This window comes from Macrobrachium nipponense, chromosome 26, assembly GCF_015104395.2.
Source record: "Macrobrachium nipponense isolate FS-2020 chromosome 26, ASM1510439v2, whole genome shotgun sequence".
Classification (NCBI taxonomy): Eukaryota; Metazoa; Arthropoda; class Malacostraca; order Decapoda; family Palaemonidae; genus Macrobrachium; species Macrobrachium nipponense.
In genome coordinates this window covers 38,958,481-38,980,712 of record NC_087215.1, presented here as the reverse complement: position 1 = coordinate 38,980,712, position 22,232 = coordinate 38,958,481, and the positions used below count along the sequence as shown (strand labels likewise).

The following is a 22,232-nucleotide window of genomic DNA, read 5'->3' as shown; positions in this document are numbered from 1 at the left end:
CACTTATGTCACTGACATCAAAATCGAGATCAGGAGCACATCTTCCCTGCGTACCTATGGAAAAGATTCAATGCGCTTAAAAAAAATTAAAAAAATAAAAAAAGTGAAAATTCCTTGAGAGAGAGAGAGAGAGAGAGAGAGAGAGAGAGAGAGAGAGAGAGAGGGGGGGGGGGGGAGGCTGGAAGTATGAGAACAAAATAATAAAACAATATTATTATTATATTACGACAGTCTTTTAACCATGACTTGCGTTCATGAGAGAAGATACCTAATATTAAGCCTAATTAAAAACACATTAAATTGTGCATATATGGGCATTGAGACCTGAAGTGCAGATTCACTGGACAAGCCTGCCCGAGTCTGGACTCGAAAAGCTCTGTTCCAGTTTCTTAATATATTTTTTAACCACGATTATCACTTCACTGACTAATGGATAAGCCTTTAGTCAAGGCACTGTTAAATCTGCCGAAAGAATCATCTTCTACCATGATAAAGCTGGAATTTTAGAAAAAATAGCTTTAAAACATACATGTACAGTCCCAATGTCCACGATACTGCACAAGCCACTTTTACCAAACATTTCAAGAATACGTTTTAAGAGATTCAACTCAACTAAGCTTTAAATTATCTCTATAACTCCTTCAGATAGCTCTACAAGAACTAGTGATTATGTCTATTATACAAATTAACCAGTGGAATTTACTTACAAGATGTAGGAAGAGAAATTTTTTCTGATTTATCGTTCATCCTCTCGTCTGCTGGAGTGCGACGTAGTTGTTGGGGCCGACCCAAAAGGATGATCAAATTCACAGGAACAGGGGAGTCTGGATCGCCGTAAAACCTCGTCAAGCGCGCGAAATTTAAATGGCCAGAGACCGCACTGGACTTTAATGTTTGTACAGATGCGTGACAAGGGGTCTCAATGGGATATATATATATATGGGTCTCAATGGCAACTTTCCTCTATTAATGATTACGAAAACAGACAAGTAGCCCAGGGTGCAGTGGTGATTGCGTCACGCTACTCTATTCCGGCTAAATTGTCGTGGATTTTGGGGGGATTTTTCTTTTCACTAAACATTTTATTGATCCTTACTTCCTGATTCTTTCGATCTTTTCCATGGATCTTCCATTTTTCTTTTCTTTTTCTTATGTGCCGTCAAGGATTTTCTTTGACCTGCTTTCCTGTTTGACACCATATTCTGCTCCTAATGGTATTGGTCGTCTAGGTTTAAAAAAATTCAGTACAACAGAACATTTTGTGAGTTCTCGTTGCCCCCGTCGTTATGCACCGACGACGCGGGACACATTCAAATAGTTTTAAAAAATTTCTATGACAATAATCTAGTCTATGCAGCTGCTCCTCATTTTTGTCCAATTTTTATAGGAAGCGACGCTCCACTGTTATTGCTTTCAAATGATATCGCTGGTAGTCGGGGCATAGCTCAAAGTTTCAGGACAATTGTTCATTTTGTAATAAAAGCATGAAAATTGGCAAACATGTAAACTAATATGTCTTGATCATTATAAGATATTGGTGCACTTAAAATTATGTCTTTGTTAGTCATGGCAGCCATTTTCCCAAAATGGCTGCCATATGCCACTGGTTTTGATAGGCATTTCCCTATGGAATGCACTCAGTCCTTTATAGAATTATTAACATGAGCAGAAATGATGATTATTTTGTGTAATGTAAAAAAGAAAAAATATCAGTTGCGTTTGATGTCAAAGGAGCATCTGTAATCGACCTCATTAACCTCACTGGAGAGAGGTGGCATTGAGAAATATACTGAAAAGCAGTACAAATGGGTGGAGAGAGGGAGATGTACTCTTGGAGATGAAGCAGGGGAGAAATGGGAAGATACAGCATGGGCAGCATATCATGCAAGCCACCAAGAGCCAAGGACCCATATCATCACCCCAGCTGCTCTATCTCTGTTCCAAGAGAGTGCTTACACTGTGGCGATGATAAGGCACTCCATGGATGTGGTCAGAAATGCAGTGGAGCATCGCAATCCTGGTCAGTTTCCAGTTCTGACATTCGACCAGCCACTGTATGCTCTGCCAAAACAAATACAATGGAAGTGGCCACAGAAATATGGGGAAGATCAGTTTGTTGTGATGTTTGGTGGGCTGCATATTGAAATGGCAGCTTTGAAAACAGCAGGTGATTGGCTGCAAGGAAGTGGTTGGACACAAGCTCTAGTACAAGCAGATGTAGCATCATCAGGAACAGCAGACTCATTCCTTCAATCACCACATCACACACACAAGAAGAACACACAAGATCACAGCAGCTGCCTTGTACATTCTGCAGAACCATGCCTTTGAAAGATATTGTTTTGCCTGTGCAGAGGAAGGTACAGTTCCACAGATTCTTGAGCACTGGTGTGAGGAGAGAGGTAAAAGTTCTCCACCGTTCCAGTACTGGGAAACAACACTGGCACTTGAACTCAGCATTCTCACCTATGTGCAGTATCTGGGAGAGGCAAACTTTGAAATGTACCTTGATGCACTAACAGAGCTTGTATGTGGTTTGCTTCCTTAGACCGTACAAACTATGTACATTTGATACTTGTGGACATGAGAGACATGGCGTATCTTCCACAGAAACACCCGGAGGTCTACAAAAAATTCAGTGCTGGCCACTTTACAACACAAGACTAACCGAGATTTCTCTGCAATTCCCATCTATTAAGTACATGAGAAATTCAGTGTTTATATCAAGGATGATGGAGGAGCCATTGGCCTCACAGAGAATCTAAGTTCCTTGTGGCATTGAATTATCTCTGAACCGGAAGCTGCCAGACTGATTGCTGAACTTGAAAGTGAGGTTCAACACCAGAAAAAAAGAGGACACGATGCATCATGAGCAAACTTCAGGTGTAGTACAGAAGTCTTTTGTAAAAGACATGCTCACTTGTGAAGGTCATTGAGGAGCTTGGAAACCCCTTTGAAGAGGGCAGCCAGGATTTACTTGTCCTTGACACCAAAGAAATTCCAGATGCATCAGTAGTGGAGACCGTCCATACTGTCAGACAAATTGGTCAGGAGTGGTTTGATGCATTCACTAGGGAGTGTCTCATAGACGGAACCCAGTCAATTCACTGCAACAGACTACCTTTGTTTGGCATCAAACACCAACAGCAGACCAAAACCAAGAAGCAGACGAACTCGTTCAAAACTGATGATGAAATCTTTTCAAGACTATATAGCCTGCCAAACACGAGATGGCAATTTGGAAAAAAAAATTTTTAGGCATAAGAATCAGGCATGTCCCCCTGCCCTCTCAGAGTCAGTTAAACTATATCTGGGGATGAAGACCATTCAGAAACACAATTAGATGCACCTAATGTCACTGCCAAGCTTCTTGATGTAACTGTGCTTGTGCAGATGCTGAAACCTGGTACAGCCAATACATTTGAGGAATATTAAAACCAAGTTTTCATCTCTTACATCTTGACCTTGTATGGAACAACTGCAGTCTTGACTCACTGAAATCCACAGCCAGAGTGAAATACAGAAAAGGTGTGAGAAGGCATGTTGTAAGTTAGCAACCATTCCAAGAAATTGGCAGAGTTTCTTGCATGTAGACAGCAACAAAGTGGAGCTCTTCCATTTCCTTTCTGAGGCAGTCATTGACTCCTTTGATGATGGTAGTGGCAAGGTGCTAGAGTGTACAGGATCACTTGCTCCATGTACAGTAATACCTCGACATACGAGTGTCCCAACATACGAGAAATTTGAGATACGAGGAAAGTTTCGAGCAAATTTTTGCCACAAGATACGAGACAAATTTGAGATACAAGGAGATGAGACGGTTCCTGATGCGGCCGCTAGGTGACCGAGTGTGCGAGAGGCTGCTCACGAGGACAGCATCGCTCGCTTTTTCCCGTCGGATCTCTGTCGCGGCGTAAAGTTATCTCCGAGCATCGGCCATAGCGTTTGCATTTTTTATGTGTTTTTTGCGTTAATCAGTGCAGAATTAAGTGAATAAGCAATGGGTCCAAAGCAAGTGAGTGCAAACAAGGGTAGTGAAAAGAAAAAGCGTATGATGACACTCGAGATGAAGCATGAAATAATCGAAAAACATGAGAGTGGTGTACGAGTGACTGAGCTGGCTTGCCAATATGAGAGGAGTACATCAACAATATGTACCATCCTCAAGCAGAAGGATGCTATAAAGAGCACCAAGCCTTCCAAAGGACTAACCATCCTTTCCAAGCTGCGCAGTGATATTCATGACGAGATGGAGAGGCTTCGTTTAATATGGATAGAAGAGAAACAGTCGGTGGGAGATAGCGTGACCCAGGCGATCATCAGTGACAAGGCCAGTGGAATCTACGATGACATGAAAGGAAAGCAAGCAGCTGAGAGAGGGGAGACTTTGACGCCAGCGGAAACCTTCAAAGCCAGTCGTGGCTGGTTCGATAATTTCAAAAAACGGACTAGGATAATCTCGGTTGTGAGGCATGGGGAAGCAGCAAGTTCCGACTCGAAAGCCGCGGCGGACTAAGTCAAAACCTTTGCCTCAGTTATCGCAGAACAAGGATACATCCCCCAACAAGTGTTCAACTGCGATGAAACTGGCCTTTTCTGGAAGAAGATGCCCAGGAGGACATTCATCACGGCAGAGGAGAAGAGACTACTGGGCCATAAACCCATGAAGGACTGGTTAACTCTAGCCTTGTGTGCCAATGCCAGCTGTGACTGTAAGGTCAAGCCACTGCTGATGTACCACTCAGAAAACCCACGTGCTTTCAAGAGCCAAAGGATCTTGAAAGAAAAACTGTAAGTGATGTGGCGCGCTAATGCTAAGGCTTGGGTTATGCGCCATTTCTTCACAGAATGGGTTAATCTGTGCTTTGGTTTGGCAGTCAAAAAATATTTGGCTGAGAAAAGCCTGCCAATGAAATGTCTCTTGGTCCTCGACAATGCCCCTGGTCACCCTCCTGGTCTCGAAGAGGACATTCTTGATGAGTACAGGTTCATCAAGGTCTTTTATCTCCCGCCCAACACCACACTACTCCTCCAGCCCATGGACCAACAAGTAATTTCCAACTTTAAAAAACTGTACACGAAGCATTTGTTCAAGAAATGCTTCGATGTCACAGACAACACCAATCTCACCCTTCGTGAATTTTGGAAGGAACATTTCAATATCGTCCATTGCTTAAAAATTATTGACGATGCATGGCAGGGTGTCACACGAAGAACTCTTAATTCAGCATGGAAGAAATTGTGGCCAGCTTCCATCGCTGAGAGGGACTTTGAAGGATTCAATACGCCAGACCCTGATGAACCCGAACCTATTGTGGTGGATGAAATCGCGTCTCTTGGAAAGTCCATGGGGCTGGAGGTAGATGAGGCAGACGTGACTGACCTTGTCGAGGAGCATCAGGAAGAGCTCATGACACAGGAATTGATTGAGCTCCAGGAGATGCAACATTCGGAGGTGTTGCAGGAGCTCAGTAGTGAGGAGGAGGTGGAAGAGGAGGACCGCCTTTCCACGAAGGAAATCAGAGACATGTTAGCGAAGTGGCAGGAGTATTCTGGTTTTATGGAAAAGAGGCACCCGGACAAGTTGGCGTGTGGTCGTGCGTTAGCCTTTTGTAACAACACTTGTGTACGTCATTTTTGTAACATTTTGAAGGGGAGACAAAAGCAAACATCCCTAGATAGGTTCCTTTTAAAAAGTGAAGGTGAAAGCGAGTCAAAAAGGAGGCAAAAAGAGCCAAGCTGGAAGAAGAAAAGTAAAAAAATGTAAATGAGAACAAAATTAGAATTAAGTTTAGTGTAACGTAAGATTAACATTTATTTTCAAGTGTGTGTACAGTAAGCTAATTTCATTTAAGTTAAATTTAAAGTTTAAGTTATGTTACGTAGTGTTGCAAAAGTGTAGCGTACCGAAAGTGTTGCCGTCAAGTCTCTCTCCTTCCTTTTCTCTCTCCCTCCTCCTCTGCACACACCGCCATTAGCCGCTACCGTCTGTCTCGAAGGTAAGAACTCCATAATCATGTCACATTTTATTGCAGATCATAACCAGTACATAGGTATCTGTTATTTTGTGGGCATAGGTTGTGAATTAGAACAATTAAAAACATGTTTTTCCACTGTAATATACTGTTTTTAGGTGTTTTTTCAGAGGGTGGGAACGGATTAATTTTTTTTAGTTATTTTATATGGGAAAAATTGATCCGAGATACGAGCGAATGAACATATGAGCTCGGGTCCCAGAACGCATTAAGCTCGTATCTCAAGGTATTACTGTACACATGAAAAGGGGGATACTCTCTTGATGTTACTTGCATCCTACACTGCTCTGCATGGCAACCATCAGGTTCTTGTTTGAACTGTAGATACAGATGTGGTAGTTCTAGCAGTCACTGATAAATGAAGACGAACTTTGGATAGCCACTCATTAGATAGCTTCATCTCTGGGTTCGAGCAAGGCACGTGCACTTCCAATGTTTTATGCCCTCACTGGGTGTGAAACTGTGTCCTCTACTCAGAGCTCACCAATGCACTGCTGACTGGCTGATGCATCAACTGCAATTCCAGAGAAGGCTTCGGTGCAGCGTATTACACCCACCTATGCTGCCCAGGAACATGTCAGAAGGGCAGCCTTCTAGGGTGGTCATGTCTGGGGTCAGATGTTGGCTGCACAGCCGTAACTACCTCCACCAACAAGCTAGGGTTGGGTCAGGGATGAAGAAGATGGCTCCTCTGAGCCACTCTGGACCACACACCCTGAAGCTGCAGAAACATGTGAGGCGCTGGCGTCATGCGACTGTAAGAAGGGCTGCAGGAACCGATGTAAGTGCATGGCAGCAGATTTGCACTGCATTGCCTTCTACCTCTGTGAAGGAGAATGTGATCAAGATTGACTCCTGAACAAACCGCTTGTATATTACTGTTGTTTTTTTGTTATTTAACTGTATTGTAAGGTTTTGTTGCATCTGACTACATGTCACTTGCATTTTCCTATAACGTGAGGGGACCTTTTGTGAGTCAATTGTAAAATAAATTCATTTATGCACATGATATTTGTATGGCTTCAGAAACTTATTTCGATAAAGTAAAACTTCCATTATTATCACCTGTTCTTTATAAGAATAAATTTCCCAGAAAAACTTTTTTGTCTATGATTTGGAAATATGTATAATAAACCCTGATACATTTCTGGTGAACATTTACCCAGAAAGAGCCTTATAACAAATATGCAACCTTATTCCCCGAATCTCGCCAATGATATATGGTGGCCATTGTTGACACAGGCATAATCTCAGTTGCCCCTGTATCAGAAAATTTTCATAATACGCAACTCTGCATATGTGCCAAATTTCATGCTTTTATCACAAAATGAACAATTGCTTGACTATGTCCCCTGTCTATGGTGTGTTTTGTCTAGTTTAAGGAAGGGATTCTGCTTATACAAGTTATGTAGAATTCGGTGCACGATTCTCTAAGGTGCATATGTATGGCATAAAATTGACTTTCTTAACAATGTTTTGGAAGGATCATGTCAAGATTAGCGAACCCACTATTTTTCAAGACACTGTTATGCCACTTTGATATATATATATATATATATATATATAATATATATATATATATATATATATATAACATATCCATATATAAACCTAATATATATGAATATATATACATATTACATACGTACATGCATAAATGTACAAATGTCCTTCAATATCCAATTCACTCTACCTCGGAATTAATATATTTATATAAGTTAACCGAAGGAGAATTTTTTAGTTGATAATAATTTCGTCCTCTCGTGGATTTGAACCAGTGCACAGAGGAGAAATCAGGACTTCAGTGACGTCTTACCGACTCGGCCGACCCTGATATACAGTGGGATTAGTAAGGTCGAAAGAAATATATATATATAATAGTATATAATATATATCTATATATATATATAATATATATATATATATATATCTATATATATATATATATTATATACGTACATATATAAATCAAAGTGGTATAATATTGTTTTGAAAAATATTGGGTTCGCTAATCTTGACTTCTCACTGTCACCTTAAAATCTCAAAGAAAAAAATTTGCAATTCTTTATGCTTTCAGTTTGTTTTTAATGAAAAGTACACATGGGACCATTGATTTATTCAGATGTAATGACTGTCTATACTTATAACCTCATACTTGATACAGTACTCCCAGGGAGATGGTGATGGTGCATACATTAAAATAAGCCAAGTAAAGGCGGATGGTAAGAGTGATCAGGGAAGCAGATGTATGGGATAAGTAATAAAATAATCTTTTTGATTCTCTTATTTTTGAATTATGTGCACTCAAATACTAAAGAACTTTTTAAAAGTGAGTTACGCATATATTTAGTTGGATGTAAAAGAATGTTAAACAAAGCAGAGAGAAATCACTGAGATTTCTGAAATTGTGGCAGGCGTAAACGTTCATCGATTTCATACATGTCACAAAACGTTAATACATAGTTGAACAGCTGATGTTTTAAAGCCTGGAGTGGATGCCTTTTCTGTAAATGTCTTTTGTTTTTCTTTATCTTAAATTCTTTCTTGGGCTAGCCATAAGTCATCCAGCTGCCTTAGCTGGGGTCCAACCCGGCCATCTACCGGGAACAGGGGAAAGCATTTACGGGGCTGTTCCACTCACCAGCCGCACCCCGCTTGGCCAACGAGGAAGTCGATATTTACCCTACTAACGCTGCTTTTTACAAGACTAGAAGAATTGTATCGTCGTCACTCATATATCTTTTGTAATAAAATCATTTACTGATTGCAATAAAACGCAATATATTTTCATATTTGACAGAACGATAATAAATAAACGGTGAGGCAAAGAAGACAAGAGATCAGTGTAGAACGGCTAAACCCTCAGTTTGTCAGATGTAACACTGGTGTGTAGACGTGTGTATAGTTGATGCGAGCAGGATCAGTGAAATAACTGTCATTTTTGATCATTTACATTTTAAGCACCAACGCATTTCGTCCTTCTCTAGAGGTAAGAACAGTTACGAATAGCTGTTGAATTAGTTTGAGGTGATATCATTAGGCCAAACGAACATTTGTGTGGGGGCACCTCGCCCAGGCTGATCTCTGCCACTCTTCTTCTTCGTACAAGAAAGAGGGTCTCCTCCTGGTCTGATGCTGTGCTGTATTTAATGCTTGTCGATAAGGATGCTCAGTACATCTCCGTCTTCGCTTTTAATTTGGCGTTCTAAAGTGTTGCTATAGTCGGTGCTGTTTCGGACTTGTATTGATTATGAAGTGGTTGGTTAATGAACTGCTGTTTGTTCAATGTAGATGAGTGGTATATATAGCTAAGCCTATAGACTACATGGGTTTGGCACGAGAACCAAAGCATTATTAGGCTTAGGCCTATACACCCTCGTAAACTGATTTTGTTTGACTGATGAGAAAATACTTCTAGATAAGGTGATTGTATATTTAATAATAGCATAGACTAAAGGATTGGGTATGTGTCTGTGCGTTTAGGATCTATGTAACGTGAAATAGGTAGTTTATACTACATAGGCATTGTAGCAGACCCGATTATATTATACCTGCGTCCTTTTACAGGGCTTGTAGGATGTGAAATTAAGTATAGTCCTTTAACCATGGTGGCCTTATTAATTGTTGAGACATGAAAGGCTTACCTTTTCATTTTAATGATATCCAATTAAGCATCTGTTTAGTGATATATTATCAAGCTGTTTAATGATTTATAGGGACTAATTTACTCATCTGTCGTTAAACTTTAGTGATAAAGTTATGTATATACCCTACGAGTGTGGGATTACCTTGTCGAGGCCTTCGTTACTTAGATTTGGAAATATATATGTATATATATAATTAGAATAATGTAGAGTGAGTGGTACATTATAAATTATAGATTTGCCTCCCATGCGAGGGCTTGCGCATTATGAGTTGCTGTAATTGAAAGTAATATTGATGGGGATGTTTTAGGTATCTTTATCAGATCCCTTCCCTAAGACACTTTGCAGGACTCGCAATTATTCTCTCGCATTCATATTTGTAACAAACTTCATGGAATCACGCTTCACCTTCCTGTCAAATTCAGAATATCACAGCATTCCATAATGAGAATTGTTTCTACATGAAAGTCGTAATATCAGTGGGTTGGTATATTCGCTATTAATCTCTCAATTATAAAGACGCAAAGAGCAACAGGCAGCTGTCAGAATTCTTAATTATAATTGCACGAGATTGTTAGGATTGCAACCCATATTTGAAGCCCCAAAAATAACCGGCAGGATATCCAGGAATTTGTGTAACTGATGCTTAAATGTATGTGCACTTGTTTTGCTGTGGTCGAGATGGAACGAGGGAAACGCTTTCATTAAAGGCCGTTAGACCAAGTGTGTGTGTGTCGTAGCTTTGAAAGTATTAATGTATATACATATACTGTGAAGTTAAAGGCCTATAAAACACTATTTGAACGTTGCAACCATGTATTTCGAGCATATCCTATGCCCATATTTTTACCAGTGATCAGGAGCACAGAAAGAAGTGCTAGAAATATATTATGGTTGGAACGTCCAAATAGTGTTTTAAGGGCCTATAACTTCATATACTGTTGTATTACAGTAAAAGACATTCACATATACTATATATACTTACATGCATATATACGTACGTACGTACATATTGCGCCCCCACCCCCTTTTTTTTCATTTTACAGCCATTTCTACTTCTTTTCCTCGGTCTTGCTGTCCTGCCTTTCCGTCTGTTACGTCTTAGTGTAAATGTGGGATTTTTTCATAGTTTCACCTTCGGATTCTTGCACCTCATCTAATTTAATTTATGGACCTTTCTGTCCAGTCTCTCGGATTCATTATATATATATATATATATATATAATATATATATATATATATTATATAATATATATATATATGTGTGTGTGTGTGTGTGTGTGTGTGTGTGTGTGTGTGTGTTCGCTTTTTCCAATGAACTTGACGTCTTGCTAGGTATACCGTTATATCATATTTGTACATACCAGAATGTTATAGTTGTGTATGTCTGCATGAATCCCTACTGTGTTTTAGAATACGTAACCTCAGCCTAACATTGACCATGTCCAGTGCACCGGGTTAGAATCCCTATCCGACCTACTAGTAAAATACCGATTGGCCCGTTGTTTTTTGTGATATCCTGTGGAAAAGATGCCGACTAGTGTGTACATTGGATACGTTAACATCTAACTTCGTTGGAAATATAATCTTGTGATACCGTATAGGCAGAGGCAGCTATTTACATGACTGGTTGCTCATGCACTAGGCACAGAACAGCGATGGTGTTTGTTGTACGTTTTGTTCAATGTTGTTTAATTGCTTTTCAGCACAGTACTTCACTGATACAGATGGTCGGCTTATGTTGTCGTAGAATTGTAGCGTAGTACATTACATGTAGTATATATGTGCTTCGGCAGCCCTAGTTTTGGAATCCTTTATCAAGTGATAACTTAATTGAATTGTGATTATAAATGCTGCTGCTCTCTCTCTCTCTCTCTCTCTCTCTCTCTCTCTCTCTCTCTCTCCTCTCTCTCTCTCTCTCTCTCTCTCTCTCTCTCTCTCATTGATTTATTATGTTCGTTAGTCCTGGATAGGCCCTTTTCCAAAATGTTCACAAGGCAGGGAAAACTGGAAAATGCCATTATTATGAGAATCATTTCAACTAGCTTAGTATATGATTCTGTTATGTTATTCGTCGTAGACCTTGGATGTTTTGAAACCAGTGCAGGTTGCGAATAAGTGATTGATGTAGGCTTTTTTTTTTTTTTTTTTTTTTTTTTTTTTCAATATGACTCGTTCGAAAAAGCTCATATAACAAAGGTAAATATAACTCCAATAAAAAGTTGACATGTTTAATTTTTGTTGTCTAGAATTTATAAAAACTTGAAACTAAATCAGATGAGAAACTTTTAGCAGTAGATCGTTGTCATTCGTATGTGGCTTTAAATATGGTTACTCTTTGGCCTACACCTAGCGTAGTATTATATTCCGAGTGTGGTAGGCCTAGCGTTTGCCCAATGATGGTTAGGTAATAAAAAAAATCAGGATACTAAGAGTTTCTAATAAGAATTTTCCCTTTTAGTGAAAAGATGTTTGCTAGAAATTTGCGAAGAAAAAAATAAACTTGATACGTTTCATCGTTTCATAGAGGCCACTTTAAGCAATTCGGATCTACTTTTAGTTAAGATCCTTTTGTTTTGGGAAGCATTCAATTTTGGCTTGAATATTTTCATTACATAATCCACAGATGTGTAAATTTGCAGTTTGAAATAGACAGAAAGGCTAGGGTAGTTGTCTCCTTTGTCTGTAAATTGATGAGTGAATGCACGCATGGGAGATTTTCAGCTGTGAACAGGGTTTTAGTGTTATTAATACCGTATATACCATGGAAAATAGTTTTTTATTGTTATCCAGATGTTTGATGTGATTGCTTTTTAAAAGCAAAAGTGCATATCTGTGATACGAAGCGACTAGTTTTATGTATAAAGATACATCCCCACTGCCTCAGTGTGATTAAGAAAAAAGAAAAAAAACGTGCATGGTGTGTGCTGAGGTGTTCATTGTACCCAGGCATATCCATTTCAGATTTTCCCACATACGGTGTGATTTATATAATAATATATAATATATATATATATATTATATATATATATATCATATATATATATATATATATATATATATATATATATATATAGATATAATATATTATATATATATATATATATATATCACACGTATATACATCTATATATCAACAACAATCCATTTACTATTACCAGAATTGTTTGTTCATTTTAAAGGGTTTATACTTTAATTCCCTAAGTGCCGATTATAATTTGATTTTAGTGGGATAAAGGATTGATTATGTTGAAACAGACAGTGCTGTCATCAAATTTAGGCTTCTACTTCGTTTGTCCGTCGGTGCCCCTCATCGCACGGATTACTGTCAAACTCAGTTTGAAGGTGAGACCATTGTAGCCTATATATAGTAATTGTGCCTGACGAAGAAAGGCTATCAGTACCGCTGTCGCGTTTAACTACTCCTGCACAGTTGATGGGATTTTCGTCTCACGTGATGCAGTGGTAGACCATTGTACATATAGCTGTGCAACAAGGTAGGATCATACTCTGCTACCCAATCACATAAACATTATCCTTGCAGCTGTTCCTATATGGTTGAGTGGATTGCTTTCATTCTTCTGACAGTGTGTATTTGTCATTCTTATCTTCTTATTGCACTCTTCCTACATGGCTGAAGGGATTCCTGTCAAACCTTTTACAAAAGTAGGCTATCTTGCGGAGATGTGCATAAAGGGAGATCGTCTTTCATTCAGTCTGCGTTTCTTGTTTATTTTAAGTCTGATCAGACGTGGGCAGGGCGGAATTGTGGCTAGAGAGACCGCAGTTTTGTATAAAACACACCTTGATTTTTGGTTATGTGTACCTTTGTAAGAAACATCATAGTTCTTTGTTTATATGAAAGTTGGTTTGAGTCGGAAGGGAATATGCATTTATGTAGCAGTACTCTATTTTTGTTTTCATTTCAGTCCCGTATTAAATAAGTTTTGGTGGCCTTTAATTCCCAGAAATTTCATGGCTTTATTCCACCGTGGCGTGATCATTTGTTCACTGTGTAAACCAAACAATGGTCAAGGATTTTAATTCCTAATACAGTATATATTTTCATATTTTAGTCTTAGAAATATGACGGCCATTAAAATACAAGCCGAGGTTTTGTATACAGGGTATATGATTTTTAATGTGATCGCGTGTTATGTTTCTTGTCACCATTGTAATCTTCGACCCTGGGGCTAAATTAAACAGATGCCAGTATACGAGTAAGCGAAACCCGTCACACCAGTTCTGAATGTCTGCCAATTTAACGTGGTCCCCGTCTCCGAATGCGTCAAACGTAAAAGTTGATGGAAAAAAGTTCCTATGGTTGTTTTTGTGCTTTGGGTCAAGACACAAAGGTTGGATGAAAGCTGCTATTTCTTTATCTCTGGCCAACAACTTGGTTTTTTGAGGAGAGGCCTGATATTAATTGATCTTTTTATTTATTTATTTATTTAAGCTGATAGGAAAAATGGGGTGAAAGAAGAGTGAGGGCAGTTAGCTAACTAACCCTGGAAGGGGAATAGCTTAGAAAGTTATGTATTAGTAAGAGTAATGTAAAGTGTGGTTTATCCACAATTTTATTTGCTCATAATTTGCCTGTTGTAAAGTGCTCAGTTATTAATTACATTTACATTTTACGTACCGTATGTAAAATTGATTAACAAGAGGATGTTGAAATACCCTGTAGAGGAAAATGGATGTTGTGTGTTTTTATGACCGAATCCAGTTCCTCGCCTCCGCTTTCAACGATTGGTTGCTCTACCAGCTGTCCCACCTCCCACCTCCTCCATTGCCAGCTACACTACTCTGCCGACCCTACCCAGAACTGGTCACCACCTTGAGAACCTTCCCACACAGTTTCTCTCTCTCTCTCTCTCTCTCTCTCTCTCTCTCTCTCTCTCTCTCTCTCTCTCTCTCAAGTTTTACGATTTTTATGAGATGGACACGGAAGGGTATATATTGAATTATGGCCCACTTAGGAACTCGTTGTAAATAAGTATCGAATCACTGAATAGAAGTACATTTCGTTCTACAGGATAACGATGGCCGCAATAGTTGACAAGTATATTAATGACGAAAATATTAGACAAATACTTATGAAATCATATCTAATTGCGAAGAGGTCTTTGTTTGGGACCCTAGATATATTCCTTTTACTGTTTTCTCTGGAAGGACCGAATGTCATATTAACATTTGAATTCCGTCAGAGGAAGGTCTTCATTGACAGCTTTTCCCGCGGTATTTTTTGTTGACGTCTATGAAAGTTTATAGATTTTTGGGGGGACTCGTTTAGCTCGGTATGTGCCGTTTTGTGTGTATGTGTGTATGTCTTCTCTTTCCACGAGAGGTTGCATATTACGCAAAACCGTTCATGTGAACATTTGCCTTTTCTCTTTCACTCGCGAGCAGCATCCATGTTTCACCTCCATTAATTTATTCTTATTACATTCAAAAATCAACTAGTTCGATTCTTTTACCATACTGTTAACATTGATTGCACCATCTTGCTGGTTTCCTTTTACCCTCATGACTACTTTTGTTCACATTTGGTCTCAACTTTCTACTTTTGCAGACTCATTCATGGCTCACTTTCAGATGGCACAGCTTTATTCCTTTATCTAGTTTTCTTTTCCTTTTTTTCTCACATCACTTAGTTATAGCTAAATACATTAAACATCCATGGAGATACTGACCCTTATTTCAAACCTACTTTCGCACCAAACCAGTCAGTCGTTCATCTGTGTATTGTAAATCATACATTGCTTTCATAGATATCTTCAGTCGCTCATCATCAAATATATTTTATTCTGCACATCTCCAGTTCCCTTCACAGTCCCTTGCTGTCAATCCTGTCATAAGTTTGGTCTAGGTCATTGTATACCTCATACAATCTTTCGTCGGTTACTCAACAACTTTTCACGTATCTCTTTAGCTACAAACTCTTAATGCACTATTCCATACATGTATAGGTCCACACTATTAATCCCCTATCATGCTGTTTTTATCAATCGCTATTCTCAATTAAAAACCTATCATACACCTGCCCTTATAAATACCGGCAATGTATTACACAGATTATTCTCAAAGGCACGAGTTTCCCCCTTACCCTTATACCACTGGACGCTTTCATCATTCAAATAGTATACCTTACAAATCCAGGTCAGCCTTAACATCATAGTTGTAAATCCACAATTTTCTTGTGTTTTGATTCTCCAGCATCCTGGTTTCCTTCCTCACAACTCCATCTCCAAAAAATTTTCTTTGACCCTCATTCTTTTCATTCCTGAACCATAGCTTTTCCTGATTACAAATGAGTGCCACTTTTAATCTTCTATATAAAATCACAAACATCACAAGCAAATTCATACTCGTCCCCTAAGCCTTCTTAGCTCTTCATCTTCAGCTCCCCCAGACCGTCGCTCTGCCCTTCCCATTCTAGCACACACTTCCCGTTTACCTTTTTCACACTTAAGTTGGAATAATCCAGCCTTCTCTCCCAATATAAATCAACTGTCATGAAAACCAAGGAAAGAAAATTCAGCACAATGCATATCACATAAGAAAAATTACAGGAAAAAATAATTTATATGAAGAATTCTCCCTTATGATATATTTTTCTCTCTACTGGTCTATACCCATGCTCATTCAAATCCCCTAGGCTTAGTGTTTAATTTTTTTTGCAAGATCATTACTCTGTTATCTTCACGCCATCTGTAATGCAAATGTCATTATTTTCATTGTGTGGTACGCCACAGAAGTCAAACATGTTGTTGCCACAGACCGTAGGAAAAACTGCTTGCCTGACACTTAGAGGCATTCCTTCACACCAAAATATCCATAACTTTTGCTAGGTTTTGATTTTCCTCGTGCACCAGTTTGCAGACATTCGAAGAATCATGGTGCATACTCTATGATAATTGTCAACTCTACATTATCATAACACCCTTAAGGTACCGTATACTTGTACTTAAAACCACTGACAGCTTCCAGGACAGTAGTGTTGAGCTCTTAATGCTTCCTGCCCCCAATGTAGTAGTCCATAGTGAGTGGACTAACTAAATACATATGGTTGCTATAGTTCTTAAAAGAGAGAATGTAGGGTATTTCCTTCCTGTTTGGGCTCACAACCCTTCAGTAGGTGCTCCTTACTCTTTGTATTGGGTGCAGTAGAATTCTCAGCTATTGGCACATCGTAGGGCAGCATAAAATTTGAGTAAAGTGCTGTACTGAAGTGGATTTTTTATTTACTTACATTTTATGTATGTGCATAGGTAATCCATTAATTAAGTTTCCAATCCTGGCTTTTTTTTCTGTTTTATCCAACCAGTTTGAGTGGTATGATGACAGGTGGCTTAAGGTTGAGTTGCCATAGATAGGCAGACAGTGCATTTGCAAATTTTAGGGCATTGTAGTGTTTTTTCCAAAGATGCTCTTATTATATTCTTTGTTTTTATGCCTGTGTGTGTGCTTTATAAACATATATTGTTATTATAAAGGCGAAGGGCCTCAGTGATCGTGTTACATTATTTGGAAGCTGTAGATGTATTAGATCAATTTTTATTTTATTAAAATGTTTAATTTTGACAGTTCCAATAAGATTGATGGAAATGAAGAAATAATCGTACGTTGTGGATAAATTTTAGAGGCTTTTCTAAGTTGTGAATTCGAAGGCGCATAGTACTGAGATCGAAGTACAAGAATGAACATTTAATGGTTCATATTGCTTTATGAATTCCCCTGTGAAGATTTAGAATCGTTTGGGCCACAGGTTTCAGATGTGTGATTTTTTCCATGTTGTAAATAGGGACAATTTAGCTGGTTAAGATTGAGGAAAGATATTCTTAGGTCCATCTTTTGTGGAGACAGGGCGTCTGGGTCGAAATCAATCAAGGGAAAATGAGAAGAGGGTGTTGTGGTGACAACTTATGATTTTTTTTTAAATATCTTCAGTTATTTTTGTCTCAAAAATTTCATCGCTGTTGCTTACATTTTATGTATGTGCATCAAGTTGTTGCTTTCTCCTAATTTTACTTTTCAAGTTTTGTTTTTAATTTCCTTGTCCATGAAGTATATTTCGTTTTAACGTTGCTGACACATACTAGCTTATATTCCTTTTGAGTGTAATACAATTTCTCTCTCTCTCTCTCTCTCTCTCTCTCTCTCTCTCCCCTTATGTGCCGCACGACAACTTATAAACCCTAGATGGTGCTGTGTGCTGATAATTTGTATCGTGGAACTTACCTTGGGAGAAGACTTGTATAGAATTGTTCAATTGTAGAATTACAAAGGTGGTAAATAGGTCAAGCGTTACGTAAAGGAGTTTTCTTTACCCTTACAGCAATTTTCTTGATTGTAGTGCTGCGTTACATGCTCTTTGCTTTATACTTCCACAATTCTCTCATTCTCTCCATGTCAAATAGTTCTTTGGTTGTAGAGGAGCACTTCTTAGTAACAGAGTGCATTGCAGTTCCCTGATGTTTTGTGAAAGAAAACCTTTCCGCGCCAAAATCAAGTCCTCGTTTCATATGCCGATAGGGGATTGACAATTCCACTTTGGCGGTAGATCCATCACATACGCTTTATTATCTTAGGGTATAAATAGCAGTCTTTTATCAATTATCGGTCGCTGTTTATCGTATGTTTTCTTTTTTGGGATGTCACGGTCATAATATATTTTTATTTTTAATTTCAAGGATATAACTTCCTTCCATGTACAGTTATCGTGTGCGGGTATGTATGTGTTAGTGTCTTTAATATTTATAAGATTTATTTTCAGTTGGGGAAGTAGTATATATATCTTTCAAGGTGAAGTATGGCTTAATGTTGTTAAAATAATTTTCAAACCGTAGTGTGTTTTGTGTAACTTTTTCCTGTGTCTAGCCAGTATTGGGTTCAACGTTTAGCCAATATTAGGCGCAGTTGGGCCATCGCTGAATGACGTTAAGTTGCCAATTTAGAGTGCCTGTTAGTGCCAGCTCATAATAGTCGTAGAGTGCCAGTGGATGATTTCAGTTTATTTTAAGGGGAATTGACTCAACCTACAGGGAGGTATAGCCGTGGGCTTTTGAGGATGGATTTTGTGTGGAAATAACTGCGCTCTTAGTATTTCAAATTTGATTGTAGATTCAGAAATCCATTACCTGATGCTTGGCTAAAGTTATGAATTTATTATGTTCATTCGTAGATATTATGTCTTACCGATATGCAATTACTCTGGCAGCCATGTCTTGACTCGGCTGTCTCCTTATCCACGATTGCCATCACCCTTGGCAAGAGGAAGTGAGTGTGTGTGTGTGTGTGCCTATGTTTGGTTTCTCTTTGCTGCTTAGAATGACGCCAGTTAATCAAGTCTATAGGAAGCTATTGGTTAGCTGGAGGTACGGGTTTCGTGACGAAGTGCTTTCAAGTTATTTCTTCATGCCTAAATTCTGACGGTTTACTTGCTTGTGCTTGAAGTTGACAGTTCCGATGTTACACTTGGATTGTTGTAAGATATACACAAGTTGAGTACGCAAGTTCTTTGCGTCAAGTTTTTAATAATCCCTCGACCATCGGGGTGGGGTGTTGGGGAAGGGATAGAGCTAAGTCCGTTTGTCCGCCAGCCCTACTAAGTTTTATGCTGATGCCCTTTGCTTCCTAACTACAAGTCATAGAAGAAGGATATATCGTGATGATGTACCCCTTGGAGAGTAGGGACGGTCCGTGTAAAAAACTGAGACACCTCGACCTGCAGTTGACGCAAGAGTGCCTTGCTAGATGATGGGTGAAGGTCTGGTTGAGTTTCGTGTGACGGTCCCTAGACAAAGAGGTTAGCTGTTGTTACGACGGCTCTTTTTTATTTATTAGATATAATCTCCGTAGGGGGTAGTGCCATCAGTGCACTTCATGCAGTGCACTGTATAGTTATTACTCAAAATTCCTTACAACGTCCCTTCGGCCCCGAGCTGCAACCCCTTTCGTTCATGTTGCTGTATCTAGGTTCATATTCTCTGTCTTCCATCTTACTTTCCATCCTCTCCTAACAATTGATTCATAGTGCAACTGCTTTGAGGTTTTCATCCAGCTACACCTTTCAAACCTTTACTGGCAATTTCCGTTCCAGCGCTGAATCACCTCATACATAGGTCCCAACTCTTGGTCTTTGGCATAAATTCTGTGTTCTATTCTTCAATTAATTGTAAAACCAGGTGAAGAACATCTATAATTGAACGGTCCATGAAGCGAGGCTCTCGATATCGTTAGGGTCCAAGTTATGTAATTTAATTGTTTTATTAACTTTATTAAAGTTTTTGGTTGGTAAAAACAAAACGGTACGGGAGTTTGTTGCAAGAATCTCTGATGGTATTAGAGATGAACAAGGCCAAGTAACCCAAGGCTGGCAGATTTTCCCCCAGATAAAATGATGATGTAATTCCCAGGAATTGGTTGGTTGAGTAATTTGGTTGTTTTAGCGTTCTGCATCAAGGTCTGGGATCGTCTCCTGGCGTCAGTATTTATTCTTTGTTTCATTTGTGGCCTCACATCCAGCAAGAAACGGATCTGTTGTTTACGTTTGGAGTTAGACAGTTCAGTTCTGTCCTTTTTTATTTGTGTATTTATGTATATTAGTGTCTAATCAATAGTTTTTAAGGCTGCTGAGATGAATAGTGACACTTCCAATATCCGTTAAGTTCAATTTTAGCCATGATAGAAAGTGGGATGAGAAGGGGGTGGGAATGGGTGACATATAAAGATAAGAGAAAATGATGGAATATCAGTGAACAGTGACCTCCCATTGTCCTTCAAGTAAAAGTTCAGCTTTAATAGGAATAGGGGTGGGAAAAGGATGACAGGGATGACATGTAAAAATAACCAAAAACAACAGATTTTAATGTTTAATTTATAGTTTTCAAGGTCGCTGAGATGAATAGTGACACTGCCAATATCCTTTAAGTTCAAGTTTAGCCCTGATAAACAGGGGGGTGAGAATGGGGTGGGAAGGTGATGACATCTAAAAATAACCAAAAACTACAGATATTAGTGACTGATTCATAGCTTTTTAGGTTGCTGAGATGAATAGTGATAGTCCCAATGCCCTTTAAGTAAAGTTCATCCCCAGTAGGAATGGGTGTGAGAAGTGGTGAAATATAAAATGTCAAAAATGCTGGGTAATGTAACTAAAGCAACTGTCATCTATCTTAACAAGAAAGAGAGAGAGAGAGAGAGAGAGAGAGAGAGAGAGAGAGAGAGAGAGAGAGAGTTAATTGGTTGTCACTCGGAGTTTTCAAGGGTAGTGCTGGGTTGGTCAGCTAGTAAGTAATATACATGTATATATGTAAATGAAAGTGGTATAATGTTATCCTTAGAAATAGTGGGTTCGCCAATCTTGACATGATCTGTTGAAAGTCTATACCCAGCGCTTTCGCTTTCATCAGGCATCGTCGAGGCACAAATGAAATACGGTTGGAAAAAAGGTTATAAGGTAAATAAAAAGATCAGGAATACCAGATGGTTAATTGTTAAAAGGGTAAAAATAGAAGAGAATCCATGATAATCCGAGGTCAAGCGGTCACAAACTAAAACCATAAATTTAACCATAAAAGAAAAGGAAGCTTAGCTATACTGTCTAAAAAATTGATAAAACTGGATATATTAATTTGACTTGATGAAACAAAATTCAATGATGTTCCTTTTAACTGTGTTGCTACACAGGATTAAGGACCTTGCTTCACTCTAGTTATGGGATGATCTAAATCTTTCATATGTATGAATAATACATTCGATATTTGGCCAGTTCTCACAGAATATTGTTGTTGTTTGATTAATTATGAAAGTGATTTTCCAGTTTGTCTGTAATATATTTTATCACACTTTTTACAAGGAATTTCATATTGGCAGCCAGAAACATCTTTAGAATAATTTTTTTATTTCTAAACTCTTAACATTAATATTACTGTAAACAAGATTTATGTTGAAAATATTTAAAATTCTTGGAATTTCTAAAAACCTTTCATCATAAGCTAATTTGAGAATGTCATGGTTACTAATTTCAAGTTTGTCAATAGTTAAATAAAATATTTTCCTAGCTCTTATCCATGCTACATCTACAAAAGTCCTTGGGTATTTAAGTTTCAAGGCAATATCATGAATAGTTTTAATCTCGGCGTCAATAAACTGCGGTCTACAGACACGCAAAGCCTTAAGAACATCGCAGAAAAGACGGAGAATTCAGATTTGACGGCGATTGGAATAATAATGAACCAAAGAGGCAATGTTAGTTAATTTTCGAAAGACTGAAAAGGTGAAATTTCTATGGACTGTTACATCAAGAACATTCAAATTACAATTTCTTTCTTCGTCTACAATAAATTTTATAGAAGGGTCTAAATTATTGAACTAATCAGAAATTCCTGATTAAGCTCAATAATATAGTCGCTTTTGTAATATTTTCTGTAGAGGAAGAAAGAAATTGTAATTAGAATTTTCTTTTCTTGATACTTACTTAGCTTTATTTGTATATATATATATATATATATATATATATATATATAATATATATATATATTATATACAT

The 22,232-nt window shown here is 38.3% G+C and overlaps 2 protein-coding genes across 2 annotated transcripts in view; both read left to right on the top strand.

Annotated features, from left to right (window-relative positions):
- Positions 1-4,798: 4,798 nt before the first annotated feature.
- Positions 4,799-5,767, top strand: LOC135199639 (tigger transposable element-derived protein 1-like). The gene has a single exon (XM_064227797.1). It carries the CDS (start codon positions 4,799-4,801, stop codon positions 5,765-5,767), a length of 969 nt encoding a protein of 322 aa, XP_064083867.1.
- A 3,124-nt stretch (positions 5,768-8,891) lies between these two features.
- LOC135200191 (FERM, ARHGEF and pleckstrin domain-containing protein 1-like) overlaps positions 8,892-22,232 on the top strand; it is a 739,864-nt gene continuing 726,523 nt past the window's right edge. Inside the window, 1 exon segment of the mRNA XM_064228579.1 lies at positions 8,892-9,024. The gene's annotated coding sequence lies outside the window, so the exon portion shown is untranslated.